The sequence below is a fragment of the Pseudochaenichthys georgianus genome, chromosome 14, assembly GCF_902827115.2.
Source record: "Pseudochaenichthys georgianus chromosome 14, fPseGeo1.2, whole genome shotgun sequence".
Taxonomy (NCBI): Eukaryota; Metazoa; Chordata; class Actinopteri; order Perciformes; family Channichthyidae; genus Pseudochaenichthys; species Pseudochaenichthys georgianus.
The window spans coordinates 1196908-1220501 of record NC_047516.1 but is presented as its reverse complement, the minus strand read 5'-3'; the positions used below and the strand labels follow the sequence as shown (position 1 = coordinate 1220501).

The 23594-nt window shown below is 45.6% G+C and overlaps 1 protein-coding gene across 1 annotated transcript in view; it reads right to left on the bottom strand.

Annotated features, from left to right (window-relative positions):
* Positions 1–3543: 3543 nt before the first annotated feature.
* Positions 3544–23594, bottom strand: part of capn5b (calpain 5b) — a 114819-nt gene continuing 94768 nt past the window's right edge. The window contains exons 9-13 of the mRNA XM_034098773.2: positions 18817–18939; positions 17946–18142; positions 14293–14414; positions 6419–6555; positions 3544–5952 (exon numbers count right to left, since the gene is read on the bottom strand). Of these exons, the coding sequence (XP_033954664.1) occupies positions 5770–5952; positions 6419–6555; positions 14293–14414; positions 17946–18142; positions 18817–18939 (762 nt within the window). The 3' untranslated portion in view covers positions 3544–5769. The remainder of the gene's footprint in view (positions 5953–6418; positions 6556–14292; positions 14415–17945; positions 18143–18816; positions 18940–23594) is intronic.

Genomic DNA, 23594 nt, shown 5'->3' with positions numbered 1-23594 from the left:
AAATGGATATTTACTCTCTGGGCTGGGGCTTTTATTTTGAAAAATGAACCTAATCCTGAGCTTTTTTTTAAATGTATTTTTTTGTGCCAAATGAAACTTTTTCTTACCTTTCTTTGAATTAATTTGAAATAACTTCAAAAGGTAAAACACCAGAGGAACAAACTTCACCAAATCCACACAGCCCCCTCCTCCTTTGGCACCAGAAACCTCTCCCTCCAACCCACTTCTTTCAAGATGAATTTCAACATATCTCCAGTACTGACATGGGGACATTCACACCTGACAGCCGCTCCACTAGTGCCTTGCTCAAAGACACTTCAACAGTTACCACGTTACTCGCACTGCTTGGCACTTCATTTTCTAACACTGTTTCGATCTGTCCCAAACAACAAGAAGTCATTGATAGCACCGAACGAGGAGTCAACAACGAGAGGCATTATGATCATCACGAGACATTTCAAACCTGTTCATATGACCAGAGGTGCATTCGTGTTCATGCTCACTGCTCAAAACTAGCATGTCCAAGACTCTTGAGAGAGAGAGAATATGTATAGTAACAGTTGAACAGTACAATACAAGGCCATGACCGTATCGGAAAAGAACCCATGCGAGACACATACAAGTAACAAAGAAGGTCGTGATCCGTTAAATGCCGCGTGACAGTTCAAGTAATGGAAAAGGCGCTGAAGAAATGAAAAACGGACTTCGATCGTTTGAGAGATTCGTCCACTACATTCAAAAGGAAATGTCTCGATAGTGACAACATCTACGGTGGCTGACGGGTTCAAAACGCGCCACAGCGTCCCAACACACTTCCTTTAGGAGGAAAACGCTCCAGCTTCAACAAGATGCAGATAGAAGAACACGAAGAAACCTCTCGAGGTTTACTAAACACAACAGAGACCAGGGGACACTACAGAGTGACGCACACAGCTGGGAGACCAGGGGACACTAAAGAGTGACGGACACAGCTGGGAGACCAGGGGACACTAAAGAGTGACGGACACAGCTTTTTAGTGTCAGCTGTGTGCGTCACTCTTTAGTGTCCCCTGGTCTCCCAGCTGTGTGCGTCAATCTTTAGTGTCCCCTGGTCTACAGCTGTGTGCGTCACTCTTTAGTGTCCCCTGGTCTCCCAGCTGTGTGCGTCACTCTTTAGCGTCCCCTGGTCTCCCAGCTGTGTGCGTCACTCTTTAGTGTCCCCTGGTCTCCAGCTGTGTGCGTCACTCTTTAGTGTCCCCTGGTCTACAGCTGTGTGCGTCACTCTTTAGTGTCCCCTGGTCTCCCAGCTGTGTGCGTCACTCTTTAGTGTCCCCTGGTCGCCCAGCTGTGTGCGTCACTCTTTAGTGTCCCCTGGTCTCCCAGCTGTGTGCGTCACTCTTTAGTGTCCCCTGGTCTCCCAGCTGTGTGCGTCACTCTTTAGTGTCCCCTGGTCTCCCAGCTGTGTGCGTCACTCTTTAGTGTCCCCTGGTCTCCCAGCTGTGTGCGTCACTCTTTAATGTCCCCTGGTCTCCAGCTGTGTGCGTCACTCTTTAATGTCCCCTGGTCTCCAGCTGTGTGCATCACTCTTTAGTGTCCCCTGGTCTCCCAGCTGTGTGCGTCACTCTTTAATGTCCCCTGGTCTCCAGCTGTGTGCGTCACTCTTTAGTGTCCCCTGGTCTCCCAGCTGTCTGCGTCACTCTTTAGTGTCCCCTGGTCTCCCAGCTGTCTGCGTCACTCTTTAGCGTCCCCTGGTCTCCCAGCTGTGTGCGTCAATCTTTAATGTCCCCTGGTCTCCAGCTGTGTACGTCACTCTTTAGCGTCCCCTGGTCTCCCAGCTGTGTGCGTCACTCTTTAGTGTCCCCTGGTCTCCCAGCTGTCTGCGTCACTCTTTAGCGTCCCCTGGTCTCCCAGCTGTGTGCGTCAATCTTTAATGTCCCCTGGTCTCCAGCTGTGTACGTCACTCTTTAGCGTCCCCTGGTCTCCCAGCTGTGTGCGTCACTCTTTAGTGTCCCCTGGTCTCCCAGCTGTGTGCGTCACTCTTTAGTGTCCCCTGGTCGCCCAGCTGTGTGCGTCACTCTTTAGTGTCCCCTGGTCTCCCAGCTGTGTGCGTCACTCTTTAATGTCCCCTGGTCTCCAGCTGTGTGCGTCACTCTTTAATGTCCCCTGGTCTCCAGCTGTGTGCATCACTCTTTAGTGTCCCCTGGTCTCCCAGCTGTGTGCGTCACTCTTTAATGTCCCCTGGTCTCCAGCTGTGTGCGTCACTCTTTAGTGTCCCCTGGTCTCCCAGCTGTGTGCGTCACTCTTTAGTGTCCCCTGGTCTCCCAGCTGTCTGCGTCACTCTTTAGCGTCCCCTGGTCTCCCAGCTGTGTGCGTCATTCTTTAATGTCCCCTGGTCTCCAGCTGTGTGCGTCACTCTTTAGTATCCCCTGGTCTCCCAGCTGTGTGCGTCACTCTTTAGTGTCCCCTGGTCTCCCGGCTGTGTGCGTCACTTTTTAAAGTCCCCTGGTCTCCAGCTGTGTGCGTCACTCTTTAGTGTCCCCTGGTCTCCCGGCTGTGTGCGTCACTCTTTAGCGTCCCCTGGTCTCCCAGCTGTGTGCGTCATTCTTTAATGTCCCCTGGTCTCCAGCTGTGTGCGTCACTCTTTAGTGTCCCCTGGTCTCCCAGCTGTGTGCGTCACTCTTTAGCGTCCCCTGGTCTCCCAGCTGTGTGCGTCACTCTAGTGTCCCCTGGTCTCCCAGCTGTGTGCGTCACTCTTTAGTGTCCCCTGGTCTCCCAGCTGTGTGCGTCACTCTTTAGCGTCCCCTGGTCTCCCAGCTGTGTGCGTCACTCTTTAGTGTCCCCTGGTCTCGTTGTGTTTTGAGCTTCTTGCAGCGTTTGGTTTCTGCAGCTTTTAGTAAACGCTGAGCATGTCTCCTCGAGTCGCTGCTGTGTTGTGGCGTTTTTCTCCTGATGGAAGACGTGTGGCTCGTTGTAGCGCTAGCACCTGTCTGTCGGCCTCCATGCGAACACTACCAAGAAGTCAATACAACTTGGAATGGAACTGAAAAAACTCATGATTTTCAGTCTGGGCTTCGTCACAAAAAGGCGCTGAAAGAGTTTGAACACACGATGGAGGAATGCCAGAGTTCCATAGAGATGGATTACTTTGTTCCAGTGTTGGTTCGACGCCGTCAGAAATCCTCCTGAAATCCACACTTCCTCTCGTGAAGGAGGCGATGGCACAGGTTTGTTTGGCAGAACGCCTTCATCTCCTCTTTATATTCCATTCATCTTATTTAAATTAAATAAAGTGCAAGGTGTGCTCCGCTAAAGGGCTGTTGTTCAATTCCGGAGTCACACCTTTCTCCTGCACGGATCCTTTTTCTTCCATGTATAATAACAATTCACACACACACACACACACACACACACACACACACACACACACACACACACACACACACACACACACACACACACACACACACACACACACACACACACACACACACACACACACACACACACACACACACACACACACACACACACACACACACACACACACACACACGTTCTGTGCCAACAGCAGAAGCACCGCTGCTGTTTCTCCTTCGCCGGAAACAAACTGCAGTCAGCGCCAGGCAGTGGTGTTGCCGTTAAGAGATGAAGTGGCACAGGGGTGTGTTTGAAAGGGACTCAGAAAGTAGTCCCATGAAGCACTTGATTATGTCCGGGTGATATCCTTGCACTCCACTGGGCTGTGTACACATTGGGGGAGGAAAAGGGGGGAGAGTAGCACCGGCTGCTAAGCTACGACCGGTCAAATGTGCAGCACAGGCAGAGAGTTTTTTTTTAAGCCATGCAGTTTATTTTAGATCATCCATAGCAACCGGCAGAAAGCGTCTTGTGTCTCTGAAGGAAGACGGGAGGCAGGATTTCACACAACAACAACAACAACAACAACAGAGGAGCTGCTGTTGGCTTCCCTTTGTGGAGATACGAAGTGACAGACAGTGCTGCATGCTCTCGGAAAGCACCGGCAAACTGGTGAAGGGGGCGAGGGCGGGACGAGAATCCACGATTTTAAATAAGACGCAAAACGAAAAGCAAAAGAAATGGAGGCTGTGCTAACTGTGAGGATGGAGAAAGTGTGTTATCCTCCGTCTCCTCAAGGTGGAGACTCAACCTTAAGGCAATGCATAGCCCTTTGGAAGCATTGGCACATGCATGGAAACACACACACACGTCTGCATGTAAAGGTGTGTGTGTGTGTGTGTGTGTGTGTGTGTGTGTGTGTGTGTGAGAGGAAAGACGTTAAGAACACATTTCTGAAGCGAACGTGGGGGCAGGAATGTGTTCAGAGATTTTAAACGTTGTTTTATCATCCACAAATATGTGTCGGCCGTCAAAAACCCTCCAGAAGCAAAAAGAAGCTAGAGAATTCAACTCCTGAAGAAATTGCGGTGTGAATGCTGAAATCTGATTTAAATGTTGGGAATAATGTCCGAAAGACGTGGAACACTTTGAAGTTTGAATGAGTGAAATTATGAAGGTGCAGTTTCACGTTTTGAACGGAGTTTATGAGTGGAAGAAGTTAGGGTCCAATAAAGTGTACGGAAGAAATTGCGGTGTGAATGCTGAGAAGAATTTGGGAAGAAGCGAATCGAACTCAGTCGAAGAACATATGGTGAGAAGACTTCCAGCCTCACACCAAACAAGAGAAGGCCATTCTGAAGAGATTGCGGTGTGAATGCTGGATGACGCCAAACGGCAATGCTGGCTTAAACGTGATGACTTCTGTAGCTACGTTTGGATGAATTGTGGGTAATATTTCTGGGAATAATGGATGTTCAAAGTAATAGCGCGCATGTCTTAATCGAGCTGAATGTTAGGATGTATCAACAGAGTTTCTGCGATTCAAAATGTGGGAGAAGAAGGCAATCGAAAAACGTGTCAGAACTTTCAAAAAAGTTGAAAAACGTAGTGTTGTGTTTCTCAGCATTCACACCCAATAAGAACAGACACAGTGCGCGCCCGAGTAGATGCAAACAGATGAGCGTCAGGTGTCGGACTCAGATCAAAGATGGCGGTTAGTCGGATGTTGGATTGATGTTGGATTCAGATCAAAGATGGCGGTTAGTCAGATGTTGGATTCAGATCAAAGATGGCGGTTAGTCAGATGTTGGATTGATGTTGGATTCAGATCAAAGATGGCGGTTAGTCAGATGTTGGATTGATGTTGGATTCAGATCAAAGATGGCGGTTAGTCAGATGTTGGATTGATGTTGGATTCAGATCAAAGATGGCGGCTAGTCAGATGTTGGATTGATGTTGGATTCAGATCAAAGATGGCGGTTAGTCAGATGTTGGATTCAGATCAAAGATGGCGGTTAGTCAGATGTTGGATTGATGTTGGATTCAGATCAAAGATGGCGGTTAGTCAGATGTTGGATTGGTGTTGGATTCAGATCAAAGAAGGCGGTTAGTCAGATGTTGGATTGATGTTGGATTCAGATCAAAGAAGGCGGTTAGTCAGATGTTGGATTGAGGTTGGATTCAGATCAAAGATGGCGGTTAGTCAGATGTTGGATTGATGTTGGATTCAGATCAAAGATGGCGGTTAGTCAGATGTTGGATTGATGTTGGATTCAGATCAAAGATGGCGGTTAGTCAGATGTTGGATTGGTGTTGGATTCAGATCAAAGATGGCGGTTAGTCAGATGTTGGATTGGTGTTGGATTCAGATCAAAGATGGCGGTTAGTCAGATGTTGGATTGGTGTTGGATTCAGATCAAAGATGGCGGTTTGTCAGATGTTTGTGAGCGCCATGGAGGTGATGAGGCGCACAGTGAGCGTTCCCGGCAGATCGTTGTCTTGACGGCTGCCTTTGTCTCGGAGGTGGAGGGTTTGATTCTCCTGGCGCTCGTTCGGGTCGCTGAACAGGATCACCTGACCCAGGAAGGTGTCCACGATCATGTTCTTGTTGTAGATCTGGAAGAGAGGGAAAGGAGTCAGACTTCCAAGTGTATAGAAAATAACAGTCACTTCAATATCTTTGAGAAATTTACATTAGTGCAAGACTGTCCATAGCAGCGTAACAAGTGTGTGTGTGTGTGTGTGTGTGTGTGTGTGTGTGTGTGTGTGTGTGTGTGTGTGTGTGTGTGTGTGTGTGTGTGTGTGTGTGTGTGTGTGTGTGTGTGTGTGTGTGTGTGTGTGTGTGTGTGTGTGTGTGTGTGTGTGTGTGTGTGTGTGTGTGTGTGTGTGTGTGTGTTAAAGTCCAGGTCTAGTGGGGGCAGGGGGAGTGCACTTTTTTTTACAGTTTTTGAAGAGACTGTTATTTTGTATCAATTGTTGTGCTTTTTTATAAATCTGCAATGGATCAAATACTTAATTCCTCCTAAGTCGTTGTGGATGAAAGCTAGATGTAACGCGTGCTTCAGATGCAGAGACGGCTCACCTCAATGTGGATTCCTTCTTTGGGTTTCTTGCGGTAAAACAGGCCTTTGATGTCGAAGTTTGGGCAGCGAGTGTCCTTATAAACCGGCGATCGAACCCTCTCTCCTTCACAGGTGATGATCACGTACGGATCCACAACTGAAGGAGATAAAAAGCATTTAAATTCAGACGCTGTGATTGCCATTGTTTATCTGCTGCATGTCCACCTCTGATTAGAAGCGCTGACTCAGCAGGATTCATTTTTAAAACAGGGTTTAATTATTTTGTTATCAATACATCTCAAGGTCGTCATTTCAAGAGGTCTTAGTGGGATTAAAAAGACTGAATTTAATTAAGACGATGTTTTGGTCCTTAGTTATATCAATGTTTGATCCATACAATATCATAAAACAAAGAACACTTAGTCATAATGTCCCACGGGCCAAGGTCCATGTTGTTCGTTTCTTTTCAAACCTGAAGATAATCAATTCATTTTCATAATACAAAACAAAGAACGCATTTACAAAGTTTACGGGCGTCGAAGAAAGTGAAAATGTTGCGTTTGTTCAGCTTTTTTTAGGTTTCAGTGAAGCCAGTCCAAAAGGAGCCTTAAGGAGCCTTAAGGAGCCTTGATGAGCCTTAAGGAGCCTTGAGGAGCCTTACGGAGCCTTACGGAGCCTTGAGGAGCCTTAAGGAGCCTTGAGGAGCCTTACGGAGCCTTGAGGAGCCTTAAGGAGCCTTACGGAGCCTTGAGGAGCCTTACGGAGCCTTGAGGAGCCTTAAGGAGCCTTACGGAGCCTTGAGGAGCCTTAAGGAGCCTTGAGGAGCCTTACGGAGCCTTGAGGAGCCTTAAGGAGCCTTGATGAGCCTTAAGGAGCCTTGAGGAGCCTTACGGAGCCTTGAGGAGCCTTAAGGAGCCTTGAGGAGCCTTACGGAGCCTTGAGGAGCCTTACGGAGCCTTGAGGAGCCTTGAGGAGCCTTGAGGAGCCTTGAGGAGCCTTAAGGAGCCTTGAGGAGACAGAACTCATCGAAACTCGAGTGAAGTTCGTGTTGTTCATCGGCAACAGGAGAAGGTTTTTATTTTATATCTACTAATACTAATATTAAAGCCACTGTGTCACATTGAGGTCTCCTTTGAAGTCGTGACTTCTCAGATGTGTGATCAGGTCGATCATTCGTTCATATATAATTTGTAAGTCAATAATATTTTGGTTTATCGATTTGATACTGCATAATTATCTTGTTTAATGTCATTATTATTATAATTGTTTGTATTATTGTTTTTGTTTTTGAAATAAATCAAATCAAAAAATATATACTTTGACGATAATAACCTGCACATAGTGGCTTCAAAGGTGAGGGGCAGTTTCTGTTTCTCTCTACAGGTGAGGGGCTGTTTCTGTTTCTCTCTACAGGTGAGGGGCTGTTTCTGTTTCTCTCTACAGGTGAGGGGCAGTTTCTGCTTCTCTCTACAGGTGAGGGGCAGTTTCTGTTTCTCTCTACAGGTGAGGGGCTGTTTCTGTTTCTCTCTACAGGTGAGGGGCTGTTTCTGTTTCTCTCTACAGGTGAGGGGCAGTTTCTGCTTCTCTCTACAGGTGAGGGGCAGTTTCTCTGTTTCTCTCTACAGGTGAGGGGCTGTTTCTGCTTCTCTCAACAGGTGAGGGGCAGTTTCTCTGTTTCTCTCTACAGGTGAGGGGCTGTTTCTGCTTCTCTCTACAGGTGAGGGGCTGTTTCTGCTTCTCTCTACAGGTGAGGGGCAGTTTCTCTCTACAGGTGAGGGGCTGTTTCTGCTTCTCTCTACAGGTGAGGGGCTGTTTCTGCTTCTCTCTACAGGTGAGGGGCTGTTTCTCTGCTTCTCTCTACAGGTGAGGGGCAGTTTCTGCTTCTCTCAACAGGTGAGGGGCTGTTTCTCTGCTTCTCTCTACAGGTGAGGGGCTGTTTCTGCTTCTCTCAACAGGTGAGGGGCAGTTTCTCTGTTTCTCTCTACAGGTGAGGGGCTGTTTCTGCGTCTCTCTACAGGTGAGGGGCTGTTTCTGCTTCTCTCAACAGGTGAGGGGCAGTTTCTCGGTTTCTCTCTACAGGTGAGGGGCTGTTTCTGCTTCTCTCTACAGGTGAGGGGCTGTTTCTCTGCTTCTCTCTACAGGTGAGGGGCTGTTTCTCTGCTTCTCTCTACAGGTGAGGGGCTGTTTCTGTTTCTCTCTACAGGTGAGGGGCTGTTTCTGTTTCTCTCTACAGGTGAGGGGCTGTTTCTGCTTCTCTCTACAGGTGAGGGGCTGTTTCTCTGCTTCTCTCTACAGGTGAGGGGCTGTTTCTGCTTCTCTCTACAGGTGAGGGGCTGTTTCTCTGCTTCTCTCTACAGGTGAGGGGCTGTTTCTCTGCTTCTCTCTACAGGTGAGGGGCAGTTTCTGCTTCTCTCTACAGGTGAGGGGCTGTTTCTGTTTCTCTCTACAGGTGAGGGGCTGTTTCTGTGCTTCTCTCTACAGGTGAGGGGCAGTTTCTGCTTCTCTCTACAGGTGAGGGGCTGTTTCTGTTTCTCTCTACAGGTGAGGGGCAGTTTCTGCTTCTCTCTACAGGTGAGGGGCTGTTTCTGTTTCTCTCTACAGGTGAGGGGCAGTTTCTCTGTTTCTCTCTACAGGTGAGGGGCTGTTTCTCTGTTTCTCTCTACAGGTGAGGGGCTGTTTCTGTTTCTCTCTACAGGTGAGGGGCTGTTTCTGTTTCTCTCTACAGGTGAGGGGCTGTTTCTGTTTCTCTCTACAGGTGAGGGGCTGTTTCTGCTTCTCTCAACAGGTGAGGGGCTGTTTCTCTGCGTCTCTCTACAGGTGAGGGGCTGTTTCTGCTTCTCTCAACAGGTGAGGGGCAGTTTCTCTGTTTCTCTCTACAGGTGAGGGGCTGTTTCTGCTTCTCTCAACAGGTGAGGGGCAGTTTCTCTGTTTCTCTCTACAGGTGAGGGGCTGTTTCTGCTTCTCTCAACAGGTGAGGGGCAGTTTCTCTGTTTCTCTCTACAGGTGAGGGGCTGTTTCTGCTTCTCTCTACAGGTGAGGGGCTGTTTCTGCTTCTCTCTACAGGTGAGGGGCTGTTTCTGCTTCTCTCTACAGGTGAGGGGCTGTTTCTCTGCTTCTCTCTACAGGTGAGGGGCAGTTTCTGCTTCTCTCTACAGGTGAGGGGCTGTTTCTCTGCTTCTCTCTACAGGTGAGGGGCTGTTTCTGCTTCTCTCTACAGGTGAGGGGCAGTTTCTCTGCTTCTCTCTACAGGTGAGGGGCTGTTTCTGCGTCTCTCTACAGGTGAGGGGCTGTTTCTGCTTCTCTCTACAGGTGAGGGGCAGTTTCTCTGCTTCTCTCTACAGGTGAGGGGCTGTTTCTGCTTCTCTCTACAGGTGAGGGGCTGTTTCTCTGCTTCTCTCTACAGGTGAGGGGCTGTTTCTCTGTTTCTCTCTACAGGTGAGGGGCTGTTTTTCTGCTTCTCTCTACAGGTGAGGGGCTGTTTCTCTGTTTCTCTCTACAGGTGAGGGGCTGTTTCTGTTTCTCTCTACAGGTGAGGGGCTGTTTCTGTTCTCTCTACAGGTGAGGGGCTGTTTCTGCTTCTCTCTACAGGTGAGGGGCTGTTTCTCTGCTTCTCTCTACAGGTGAGGGGCTGTTTCTGCTTCTCTCTACAGGTGAGGGGCTGTTTCTCTGCTTCTCTCTACAGGTGAGGGGCTGTTTCTCTGCTTCTCTCTACAGGTGAGGGGCAGTTTCTCTGCTTCTCTCTACAGGTGAGGGGCTGTTTCTCTGCTTCTCTCTACAGGTGAGGGGCAGTTTCTGCTTCTCTCTACAGGTGAGGGGCTGTTTCTGTTTCTCTCTACAGGTGAGGGGCAGTTTCTGCTTCTCTCTACAGGTGAGGGGCTGTTTCTGTTTCTCTCTACAGGTGAGGGGCAGTTTCTGCTTCTCTCTACAGGTGAGGGGCTGTTTCTGTTTCTCTCTAAAGGTGAGGGGCTGTTTCTGCTTCTCTCTACAGGTGAGGGGCTGTTTCTCTGCGTCTCTCTACAGGTGAGGGGCTGTTTCTCTGCTTCTCTTGTTGACAGCTTCATAGTATGTTGAATACTTAAAACGAAAGTTAGTTATAATTAAATATAATCAATTATATTCTTGTATAACCCACAATGAAAATGCTTCATATTATATGCTTTTCTATATTTACAGTATAAACCAAGTGGTTTGTTAAATTGAGTGTAAGACTTATAATGATTTATGGGTGTCTCTGATAAGGGAGTAGGCAGGTTCTTTCCTCTCCTCTCACAGCAGGGGGGGGGGCTCCGGACTTAAGCAGAAACACATTGAGGCCTCAAAAAGGTGGTTATGTCATAGCCATAGAATATGTCTAGTCATGTTTTGTTTTACACAAACTTGGGAAGGTGTGTCTTATGCCAGAGCCAATAGAATATGTTGGTTGGGTATAGAGGAGGTGTTTGTGGGGTTTCTATCCGGTTTTTTGAGCATAAAAAGACTTTTTGGCTTTTTTGGATTTCGTCGGGGAGAGGGGGGGAAACCCCGGGATACTCTCTCCCGGTAAGCTCTGTCCTTCGGAGCTGGGTTAATAGCTCTCGGTAAGGTTCTCTCAAACTGGGTGAATATCTCTTGCATTTCTTGGTTGGAATGATGAGGGAATTGCTTTGAATGCTGAGTGAATTGATTTGAATGCTGCATGGAATAATTTTATGGAAGAGGTTTTTTGATGGTTTAGTGAAACCCGCCCACGTGAGGAGATCCCTCCGAATCATTGCGGGATTTTGAATGGGCTTTTATTATCACCAGTCTTTGTATGAGAGAATGTCATAACTGAAATAGGCAGGTAAAGGGAAACATTTTGGTAATAAATGTAAGACTGTGAATTAAAGTTTCATATGTGAACATGATCACAGCATCATTTTTGTGTGTTGTTTAGTATAATTATAATGTTGTAAAGAGAGAAGGTAAAAACCCTGTATTAGTTTGGACCTATTTTTCTTCAAATAAACTGATCCCACCTTTTGGACTGGGACAACTTAAAGGACACCTGTGCTCTCCTCTCCTGCTTCAAAGGTGAGACTGCACCCTGCCACACACACGTTTAGGTAGGAACACCCCATTCACTGATACCAAAATCCTTCGGGATCGCTTAAACAGATTAAAAGAGTTGTCTGAATTGAAACAGCAGTTAATTGAACCTGGTTCTTCGGGGAGTTAATAGAGGTGAGATCTTGCTGACGTTGGTGGATCTGAGCCAAGCAGTAAACTCACATGGACTCAATAACTTCGGTCTGCTCAATTAGTGAGGTCAGAGTAATTTACCGGAATAAATTAATCGGGGCCTCACCACATACTCTAAACACTCTCTACAGGTGAGGGGCAGTTTCTCTGCTTATCTCTACAGGTGAGGGGCAGTTTCTGCTTCTCTCTACAGGTGAGGGGCTGTTTCTCTGCGTCTCTCTACAGGTGAGGGGCAGTTTCTGCTTCTCTCTACAGGTGAGGGGCAGTTTCTCTGCGTCTCTCTACAGGTGAGGGGCTGTTTCTCTGTTTCTCTGCTTCTCTCTACAGGTGAGGGGCTGTTTCTGCTTCTCTCTACAGGTGAGGGGCTGTTTCTCTGCGTCTCTCTACAGGTGAGGGGCAGTTTCTGCTTCTCTCTAAAGGTGAGGGGCAGTTTCTCTGCTTCTCTCTACAGGTGAGGGGCTGTTTCTCTGCTTCTCTCTACAGGTGAGGGGCTGTTTCTCTGCTTCTCTCTACAGGTGAGGGGCTGTTTCTCTGCTTTATCTCTACAGGTGAGGGGCAGTTTCTGCTTCTTCTACAGGTGAGGGGCCTGTTTCTCTGCTTCTCTACAGGTGAGGGCCTGTTTCTGTTCTATCTACAGGGTGAGGGGCTGTTCTCTGCCTCTCTCTACAGGTGAGGGGCTGTTTCTCTGTTCTCTCTACAGGTGAGGGCAGTTCTCTGCTTCTCTCTACAGGTGAGGGGCTGTTTCTCTCTTCTCTCTACAGGTGAGGGGCTGTTTCTCTGCTTCTTCTACAGGTGAGGGGCAGTTCCTCGCTTCTCTCTACAGGTGAGGGGCTGTTTCTGCTTCTCTCTACAGGTGAGGGGCTGTTTCTGCTTCTCTCTACAGGTGAGGGGCTGTTTCTCTGCTTCTCTCTACAGGTGAGGGGCAGTTTCTCTCTACAGGTGAGGGGCAGTTTCTCTGTTTCTCTCCAGGTGAGGGGCTGTTTCTCTGCGTCTCTCTACAGGTGAGGGGCAGTTTCTCTGTTTCTCTCCAGGTGAGGGGCTGTTTCTCTGTTTCTCTGCGTCTCTCTACAGGTGAGGGGCAGTTTCTCTCTACAGGTGAGGGGCTGTTTCTGTTTCTCTCTACAGGTGAGGGGCAGTTTCTCTCTACAGGTGAGGGGCTGTTTCTGTTTCTCTCTACAGGTGAGGGGCTGTTTCTCCATTTCTCTCTACAGGTGAGGGGCAGTTTCTCTGTTTCTCTCCAGGTGAGGGGCAGTTTCTCTGTTTCTCTGTTTCTCTCTACAGGTGAGGGGCTGTTTCTCTGTTTCTCTGTTTCTCTCTACAGGTGAGGGGCAGTTTCTCTCTACAGGTGAGGGGCTGTTTCTCTGCTTCTCTCTACAGGTGAGGGGCTGTTTCTGTTTCTCTCTACAGGTGAGGGGCTGTTTCTCTGCTTCTCTCTACAGGTGAGGGGCTGTTTCTCTGTTTCTCTCTACAGGTGAGGGGCAGTTTCTCTCTACAGGTGAGGGGCTGTTTCTCTGCTTCTCTCTACAGGTGAGGGGCTGTTTCTGTTTCTCTCTACAGGTGAGGGGCTGTTTCTGTTTCTCTCTACAGGTGAGGGGCTGTTTCTCTGTTTCTCTCTACAGGTGAGGGGCAGTTTCTCTGTTTCTCTCCAGGTGAGGGGCAGTTTCTCTGTTTCTCTGTTTCTCTCTACAGGTGAGGGGCTGTTTCTCTGTTTCTCTGCGTCTCTCTACAGGTGAGGGGCTGTTTCTCTGTTTCTCTCTACAGGTGAGGGGCAGTTTCTCTGTTTCTCTCTACAGGTGAGGGGCAGTTTCTCTCTACAGGTGAGGGGCTGTTTCTCTGCTTCTCTCTACAGGTGAGGGGCTGTTTCTGTTTCTCTCTACAGGTGAGGGGCTGTTTCTGTTTCTCTCTACAGGTGAGGGGCTGTTTCTCTGTTTCTCTCTACAGGTGAGGGGCTGTTTCTCTGTTTCTCTGCTTCTCTCTACAGGTGAGGGGCTGTTTCTCTGTTTCTCTCTACAGGTGAGGGGCAGTTTCTCTGTTTCTCTCCAGGTGAGGGGCAGTTTCTCTGTTTCTCTGTTTCTCTCTACAGGTGAGGGGCTGTTTCTCTGTTTCTCTCTACAGGTGAGGGGCAGTTTCTCTCTACAGGTGAGGGGCTGTTTCTCTGCTTCTCTCTACAGGTGAGGGGCTGTTTCTGCTTCTCTCTACAGGTGAGGGGCTGTTTCTCTACAGGTGAGGGGCTGCTTCTCTGCTTCTCTCTACAGGTGAGGGGCTGTTTCTCTCTACAGGTGAGGGGCTGTTTTTCTGCTTCTCTCTACAGGTGAGGGGCTGTTTCTCTACAGATGAGGGCTGTTTCCTGCAGGCTTGATCTAATGCAGTAAAACTAAGGGTCCCAGCAGGGGGCGCTGTGGTACCTCGGCCTTTGATCAGAAGTCTTTCCTGGCTGGGATTGAGGAGGTGAAGCTCTGTGAACAGGAGTTTAAAACAGGAACATGAGCACCAACAGGCAGCACACAGGGGGGTCAGGGGGATCAGGGGGGTCAGGGGCATCAGGGGGATCAGGGGGAGAAGATACTGATTGGCTAACAGAGCTGTTTTGTTTAATGTAGGTGTGACTGTGTGAGGACCCGAGGAAGAATAGCTAACGCTAATGGGGATCCTCATAAAGAATAAAGGATCGTACCTCCGTTGTTGTCCTGGCCCTGCAGACCCTCAGCGTTCATCACGTGGACCTGAGTGACGAGCTGAGGGTATCCACACATCCCCGTCCAGCAGGTCTGAGGGGGCTCGTCCAGAGTCAGCTCTCTGGGGGGGGGCACAGGGTCAGAAAACTCCACCTGGGACTAAGAGGGTACTACATTTGGACTTAAAGGCAGAGATGGCAAAAGTACACATCCTTTACTCAAGTAGAAGTACAGATACTCGTGTTTAAAGATACTCTGGTGAAAGTAGAAGTACTGACTAAACTTTATATTAATAGAACAATAATGTCATTGTTAGCTAATGAATGTTTCCATGCTGACCAACGGCAACATGACAACGTTTCCATTGGTCCCTCTTCTTTAGAGAAGACCAGGAAGTGATGGATACACGGATCGTGTTCCAACCAATAGGCACGCAGTGACTCTGAAGAATAATGACCACGCACCAACACACATTCAGACTAAAGGAACCAGCTGTTTGGGAAATGAGAGAAGTAGAAAGTACAGGTATTTGAGTTCAACATGAGAGAAGTAGAAAGTACAGGTATTTGGGTTCAACATGTAAGAAGTAGAAAGTACAGGTATTTGGGTTCAACATGTAAGAAGTAGAAAGTACAGGTATTTGAGTTCAACATGTGAGAAGTAGAAAGTACAGGTATTTGGGTTCAACATGTGAGAAGTAGAAAGTACAGGTATTTGGGTTCAACATGTGAGAAGTAGAAAGTACAGGTATTTGGGTTCAACATGTAAGAAGTAGAAAGTACAGGTATTTGAGTTCAACATGTGAGAAGTAGAAAGTACAGGTATTTGGGTTCAACATGTGAGAAGTAGAAAGTACAGGTATTTGGGTTCAACATGTAAGAAGTAGAAAGTACAGGTATTTGAGTTCAACATGAGAGAAGTAGAAAGTACAGGTATTTGAGTTCAACATGTAAGAAGTAGAAAGTACAGGTATTTGAGTTCAACATGTGAGAAGTAGAAAGTACAGGTATTTGAGTTCAACATGTAAGAAGTAGAAAGTACAGGTATTTGAGTTCAACATGTGAGAAGTAGAAAGTACAGGTATTTGGGTTCAACATGTAAGAAGTAGAAAGTACAGGTATTTGAGTTCAACATGTAAGAAGTAGAAAGTACAGGTATTTGAGTTCAACATGTAAGAAGTAGAAAGTACAGGTATTTGAGTTCAACATGTAAGAAGTAGAAAGTACAGGTATTTGAGTTCAACATGTGAGAAGTAGAAAGTACAGGTATTTGAGTTCAACATGTAAGAAGTAGAAAGTACAGGTATTTGAGTTCAACATGTGAGAAGTAGAAAGTACAGGTATTTGGGTTCAACATGTGAGAAGTAGAAAGTACAGGTATTTGGGTTCAACATGTAAGAAGTAGAAAGTACAGGTATTTGAGTTCAACATGAGAGAAGTAGAAAGTACAGGTATTTGAGTTCAACATGTAAGAAGTAGAAAGTACAGGTATTTGAGTTCAACATGTGAGAAGTAGAAAGTACAGGTATTTGAGTTCAACATGTAAGAAGTAGAAAGTACAGGTATTTGAGTTCAACATGTGAGAAGTAGAAAGTACAGGTATTTGGGTTCAACATGTAAGAAGTAGAAAGTACAGGTATTTGAGTTCAACATGTAAGAAGTAGAAAGTACAGGTATTTGAGTTCAACATGTAAGAAGTAGAAAGTACAGGTATTTGAGTTCAACATGTAAGAAGTAGAAAGTACAGGTATTTGAGTTCAACATGTGAGAAGTAGAAAGTACAGGTATTTGAGTTCAACATGAGAGAAGTAGAAAGTACAAGTATTTGAGTTCAACATGTAAGAAGTAGAAAGTACAGGTATTTGTGTTCAACATGTAAGAAGTAGAAAGTACAGGTATTTGAGTTCAACATGTAAGAAGTAGAAAGTACAGGTATTTGAGTTCAACATGTAAGAAGTAGAAAGTACAGGTATTTGAGTTCAACATGTAAGAAGTAGAAAGTACAGGTATTTGAGTTCAACATGTGAGAAGTAGAAAGTACAGGTATTTGAGTTCAACATGTAAGAAGTAGAAAGTACAGGTATTTGAGTTCAACATGTGAGAAGTAGAAAGTACAGGTATTTGGGTTCAACATGTAAGAAGTAGAAAGTACAGGTATTTGAGTTCAACATGTAAGAAGTAGAAAGTACAGGTATTTGAGTTCAACATGTAAGAAGTAGAAAGTACAGGTATTTGAGTTCAACATGTAAGAAGTAGAAAGTACAGGTATTTGAGTTCAACATGTGAGAAGTAGAAAGTACAGGTATTTGAGTTCAACATGAGAGAAGTAGAAAGTACAAGTATTTGAGTTCAACATGTAAGAAGTAGAAAGTACAGGTATTTGTGTTCAACATGTAAGAAGTAGAAAGTACAGGTATTTGAGTTCAACATGTAAGAAGTAGAAAGTACAGGTATTTGAGTTCAACATGTAAGAAGTAGAAAGTACAGGTATTTGTGTTCAACATGTGAGAAGTAGAAAGTACAGGTATTTGAGTTCAACATGTGAGAAGTAGAAAGTACAGGTATTTGAGTTCAACATGTAAGAAGTAGAAAGTACAGGTATTTGAGTTCAACATGTAAGAAGTAGAAAGTACAGGTATTTGAGTTCAACATGTAAGAAGTAGAAAGTACAGGTATTTGAGTTCAACATGTAAGAAGTAGAAAGTACAGGTATTTGAGTTCAACATGTAAGAAGTAGAAAGTACAGGTATTTGAGTTCAACGTGTAAGAAGTAGAAAGTACAGGTATTTGTGTTCAATATGTGAGAAGTAGAAAGTACAGGTATTTGAGTTCAACATGTGAGAAGTAGAAAGTACAGGTATTTGTGTTCAACATGTGAGAAGTAGAAAGTACAGGTATTTGAGTTCAACATGTAAGAAGTAGAAAGTACAGGTATTTGTGTTCAACATGTGAGAAGTAGAAAGTACAGGTATTTGAGTTCAACATGTAAGAAGTAGAAAGTACAGGTATTTGAGTTCAACATGTGAGAAGTAGAAAGTACAGGTATTTGAGTTCAACATGTGAGAAGTAGAAAGTACAGGTATTTGAGTTCAACATGTAAGAAGTAGAAAGTACAGGTATTTGTGTTCAACATGTAGAAAGTAGAAAGTACAGGTATTTGAGTTCAACATGAGAGAAGTAGAAAGTACAGGTATTTGTGTTCAACATGTAAGAAGTAGAAAGTACAGGTATTTGTGTTCAACAAGTAGAAAGTAGAAAGTACAGGTATTTGAGTTCAACATGTAAGAAGTAGAAAGTACAGGTATTTGAGTTCAACATGAGAGAAGTAGAAAGTACAGGTATTTGAGTTCAACATGTAAGAAGTAGAAAGTACAGGTATTTGAGTTCAACATGTAAGAAGTAGAAAGTACAGGTATTTGAGTTCAACATGTAAGAAGTCAAAGTAAAAAGTCGTCAGAAAAATAAGTAGTGGAGTAAAGTACTGATACTAGAAAAATGTACTTAAGTAAAGTAACTTCTTTACTTCTACTTGAGTAAAGAAGTTTAGTCAGTACTTCTACTTTCACCAGAGTATTTTTAAACACCAGTATCTGTACTTCTACTTGAGTAAAGGATGTGTACTTTGTGGTCAGGTGATATGACATCAGATTTACTTGCAGTCTGAAGGCACGTCAGTGAAGACCCTCAGCAGGAAGTCTCCCTGCTGCCCGGGGTCGAAGGTCGTGGGGATGATGACGTATCGCCCCTCCTGCATCTCCTTCCTGAGGAACACGCAGCGGGAGTTTATGTAAATCGATCCGGCAACTTTCTGCTGAGCCGAGTGCATCCGGTACTTCCTGTTCAGCTCCACCTGCAGCAGGAAGGGGAGGAGTTACTCACCGTCCATGCTTTTATCTTCAATAGACTGGACTACGGTAATGGTGTCTTTACAGGTCTCACTAAAAAGTTCAGTCCTGCAAATTCAGAACGCCTCACTAACACGAAGTGGATCACATCACTCCAGTTCTGAACTTTCTATCTACATGTCTCGAGACTTTTTGCACTACTTTTTATTTTTGTATTTTATGATATATGTTGCATTGTTGGAGCAGCTCAGGTCAGAAGGGTTTCATTGCCATTTCTACCCTGTAGCTTTGAGCATAGGACAATACAACCTTTGAATCTTTGAAGTCTTTACACTGGCTTCCTGTCCGTCAAAGAATTGGTTTCAAAATACCGCTGCAACTCTGACTACTTTTAAATCCAGGCTGAAGACTGAACTATTCACATCTCACACTGCACTGTAGCTTGTATCCATGTACCTGTGTCATTGTTTGTTGATGTTTTATTATCTCTGCTTTTCAAAGAGTGTTTTTAAATGCTATTTGATATGATGTTTCTGCTGCACTATTTCTTTATGCTCTTAATGTATTTAGATTTTTGAAACGCACTTTGAATTGCCTTGTGTTGAAAGGTGCGATATAAATACACTTACCTTGCTGAGGGGTTTGTTTGTATTGGTGTTTACAGAGTGTGTGTTCCTACCCGGTGAATATCGAATCCTATGGCCAGGTTCTCCCCTTTCCCCTCTTTGGGGGTGGCTCTCTTCTCTTTTTGCTGTAAGCAGATCAGAACCTCGTCCTCCAGCTTCTTCACATCGAACACGTACTGAGAAGAGACAAGTTATCATATGTTTCTACACTGAACACAAATATAAACGCAACCCTTTTGTTTTTGCTCCCATTTGTCATGAGATGAACTCAAAGATCTAAAACATTTTCTATAAACACAAAATAACCATTTCTCTCAAATATTGTTCACAAATCTGAAAGAATCTGTGATAGTGAGCACTTCTCCTTTGCCGAGATAATCCATCCCACCTCACAGGTGTGGCATATCAAGATGCTGATTAGACAGCATGATTATTGCACAGGTGTGCCTTAGGCTGGCCACCATAAAAGGCCACTCTGAAACGTGCAGTTTGGCTTTATTGGGGGGGTCCGAAAACCAGTTAGTATCTGGTATGAGGGTTAGGGTTAGGGTAATGTTGTGAATCGAGTGGCCTGTGTTCGTCGTCCATAACATACGCCTGCCCATACCATAACCCCACCACCACCATGGGCCACTCGATGGGTCCCCCCCAGACCCCCCAATAAAGCAACACTGCACGTTTCAGAGTGGCCTTTTATTGTGGCCAGCCTAAGGCACACCTGTGCAATAATCATGCTGTCTAATCAGCATCTTGATATGCCACACCTGTGAGGTGGGATGGATTATCTCGGCAAAGGAGAACTGCTCACTATCACAGATTCTTTCAGATTTGTGAACAATATTTGAGAGAAATGGTTATTTTGTGTGTATCGAAAATGTTTTAGATCTTTGAGTTCATCTCATGACAAATGGGAGCAAAACAAAAGTGTGGCGTTTATATTTTTGTTCAGTATGTATATAACACACACATAGAGGGGTGGAGGTATCCAGGGGCATAAGGCAGTTTTTTAATAGTGTAAGAAATTAAAATCAATATTAAATGACGTAATTTAGCTTAAACACACAGTAAGCTTAAAACGGTTTTATTCTGAAAACATTTCTGGTTAAGTTTACTTTGAAAAGCTGTGTTGAAAGGCGTTGCAGTTGTCAACAGTGACCACTTCCGGTTTTACGTTAACAACGATTACAGCCGTTAAAACGTCATGAATGAGTGTATGAGGAGAAAAGGCGTATACAATGAACACACAACGTCTAAATCCTCTGTTATGCGCGACATCGGACACAGAAGAAGAGGTGGGAGGACCCCCTACGTCACAGCCGCCATTGAAAGGAGGAGCCAAGGAATAGATAAAGGCCGTTTCTCAATCTCGAGGATACTGGCTTCCAAGCCAATATTTCAAGGATACTACGTCATCGAGTGCCGCCGAAGGACTGTTCCAATCTCCAGCATACTTGGAATTCCACCGAGGCCGCGTCCTTGGTTTGGGGGTAATTTCGAGGCTGCACATGGGTAGACTTTGCGTCCTTAAAATCCCCACAATGCTTTGCGCACGGACCAATTTCCCCAAATCTGTGGCGGAAAGTGTAAGGCGGGGCCTCTCATGTGACGCACACCTGCACACTTGCTCACCTGTTCCACTCTTCGTTTTCCGAATGCCAGGAAGGAGCCAATTAATTGTGGGTATAAAGGTAGGAACCTATGTGTGTTGGTGAGAGGTTCCGCCGGAAGGCCCATACAGTTTTTGACCACACACACACACACACACACACACACACACACACACACACACACACACACACACACACACACACACACACACACACACACACACACACACACACACACACACACACACACACACACACACACACACACACACACGCGCACACACACGCGCACACACACACACACACACACGGAGAACACACACACGGAGAACACACACACAAACACGGGATTACAAGCAAAGCAAAGGTATTGTGTAAACGGTGATATCGTGTGGTGAATATGGAAAGAAGCAAGTCAATGGAAATAAATGGACTGTTTCAAACTGGAAACTTTGTTTCTGACCTTTATTCGGCAGCAAACTTGTGTGCGTCAATTACACCCACCAAGCGGATCCTCAGAGGCTTCAAGCGTTGGCTTAGCCTCTACAAATAGTCAAAAACTCGCCTTTTTTGGAGTAACACAAGAGGACATTTTCTCGTTGCGTTTATGGAACGCTGAGAGCGGCTGCTCACCTTCTACCGGACGCCGAGAGGAGGAAAACAACACGCCGGCTGCTCAGCTGGTAGCAGCCACCTGACGCCGAGAGGAGGACGGCTACAACTCGTTTGCTTATCTGCTGCACAGGAAGGCGACAGAAGCAACGCGCTGAATGGTGCCGGGAAGCTTTTCGCCGCTTGGCACGAACTACGTTCATCTAAGGAGGTATGTGTAGCGCGCTACAACCGGTTTAAATGGCCATAGGAATTAAGTTGTGTGCACAGTGCACACATAAGGGGCGTAATTCCAATGCATTGGTTGTGAAAGGGATGAACAATAAGCGCTTGTATTGTACTCAGGGCCGCCTTAATGCACGGGCTGACGTGGGCTGAAGCCAATAAAAAAGCCAATAACAAAGTTAAAAAAAAAAATGTAATTAAAAAAAAAAAGTTTTTTATTTCGGATGTTTTTAAAAAACATTTAAATAAACAAAGTCTTGGCTTTCAGAATATGAAAGTTTGAGAAGAAAAAGTTTGAGAGTGGCGCTCGGGAAAGGAAATTGTTGAGGGAAAAGGAGTTTCGAGACGTAGTAAGTAGCTATTACAAAAAATGCCGAAGTTTACAGGTTATTTTAAACCTGTAGGCCGGATGAGGAGGAAGGACAGATGAGCTCTGTACCGAGCGGTAGCGGTGCCGGCCGCGGGGCCTCGGAGCCAAGTAGGCCGTCTGGTTCTGATAGCGATGGAGTAGCGGGAGAGGAAAAACAGACAGGAGGGACATTATCTGTTGGAGGAGATGAGAGGACGACAAGAGGACTTGCTACGTGGAGGGGAGCCAACGGCAACCGGACAGATACATGAGGGAGGCCCGATACGTCACTGATCTGGAGGAGAGGACCAGGCGCGCGCAGAGCAGAGTGGAGAAGTGCGATCACAGAGCCTGCCGAGGCTATACATGACTTTGATTTGTTGTTTAAATAGGGGGCCTACAAAACAGAATCAGCCCCAGGGCCTGATGGCAGGTTAAGGTGGGCCTGATTGTACTGATTGATTGTGACAATCCGTTTGACTTTAAGACATTCAAATATGGAGGAGCGCTCTGCGGACATACCAGCAGCTGGCAGCGCGTCAGATTACGCGCTGCCAGCAGCTGGCAAGCTGGATAGCGTGGCCGGCTGTAGTGATGCACAAAGCACTAAGCGGGTAGTTAAACTCTCTGCCAAAGCACTTGCGGAAAAACTTGAGAGGTTGCAAAATGGCAGAAAGGCTAAGCTAAATAAAGCTAGCAAGTTAAGAACAAATATAAAAGATTTGATGTTAAGTGCTGAACATGCTGGTTCAAAATGCTCTTGATGGTTATATTGAATTGTGTGTTGAAGCCAGGTCTATGCATGACACTTTAATGGGTTTATTGCCACATGATGAAAGGGAAAGACATGAAACATGGTTTAAAGCCAAAATGATGTTCCATGATGAATTTATTGTCCAAATCAAGGTGTGGGTTTGTGAAACCAAAGGTACTGGTGATAATAATGATGATATCAATCCTGATGACAGTGTTTCTAATGTTGGTAAATGTTCAAACAAAAGTGACAGCAGTACAAAGTCAAGTACAACTTCATCTGCACAAATTATAGCAGCAGCAGAAAAGGCTGCAATTGTTGCTCGCATGGCAGGCTTAACTGAGAGGCATGCACTGGAGGAACAGGAGCTACAATTAAAGCGGAAAAAGGAAAAGCTTGATTTGAAAACTGAGCTAGCTGTATCTACTGCTAGGCTAGCAGTTTTACAGGGTTCACATTCACGACGTTCCTCGCTTGCACCAACAAATGGAATGAACTCATACCTGGAAAAGGAACAAAGGAAACTGGCATCGTTAAACACACTTAACCCCCTGGCAAAGGCGTATGATTCCACATCATGGAAAATATCCTCCAGCAAAGCAACAAAGGTGGACATGGGACCAAAGCAAGCTGAAAGGCAGTTTGCATTTAAGGAAGATGCGTATGAACAAAAGCAACATCTGGGAACATCACATGGGATGATAACTGGTGAATCAACTGCATGGGAAAGGCAACAGGAAAATCACCATCAGCAAATCAATCGAATTCCACCTGAAGGTTTATTCACGATAATGCAAAAGCAAAATGAAATAACGGCTGCACTGGTTCACCAGCAACGTTTACCGTCTCTACCAGCAAGAGACATTCCTATCTTTGATGGAGACCTGTTTCAGTACAAGGCTTTCATTAAAGCATTTGAACAAGGAGTGGAAAACAAAGCCAGCAAAGCCGACTGCTTGTACTATTTAGAACAGTTCAAAAGGACAGCCACAGGAACTGGTTCGTAGCTGCCAGCACATGGCTCCAGAACGTGGCTACATTGTGGCAAAGGGTCTTTTGCAAGAACATTTTGGGAATGAGTACAAGATCGCTGCCGCTTACAATCGATGCCGTGTGTAAATTGAAAAGATAATACATTTGCAACATAGGTAGTCCAAATGTTTGGAAATGCATGTGTGTATAATAGGAAGATGATATAAGATACTATATGTACTTGCTGGCACTTTCTGGCACTTGCTGGCACTTGCTGGCACTCCTTTTTGTTGGCAACTGATGACCAAAACA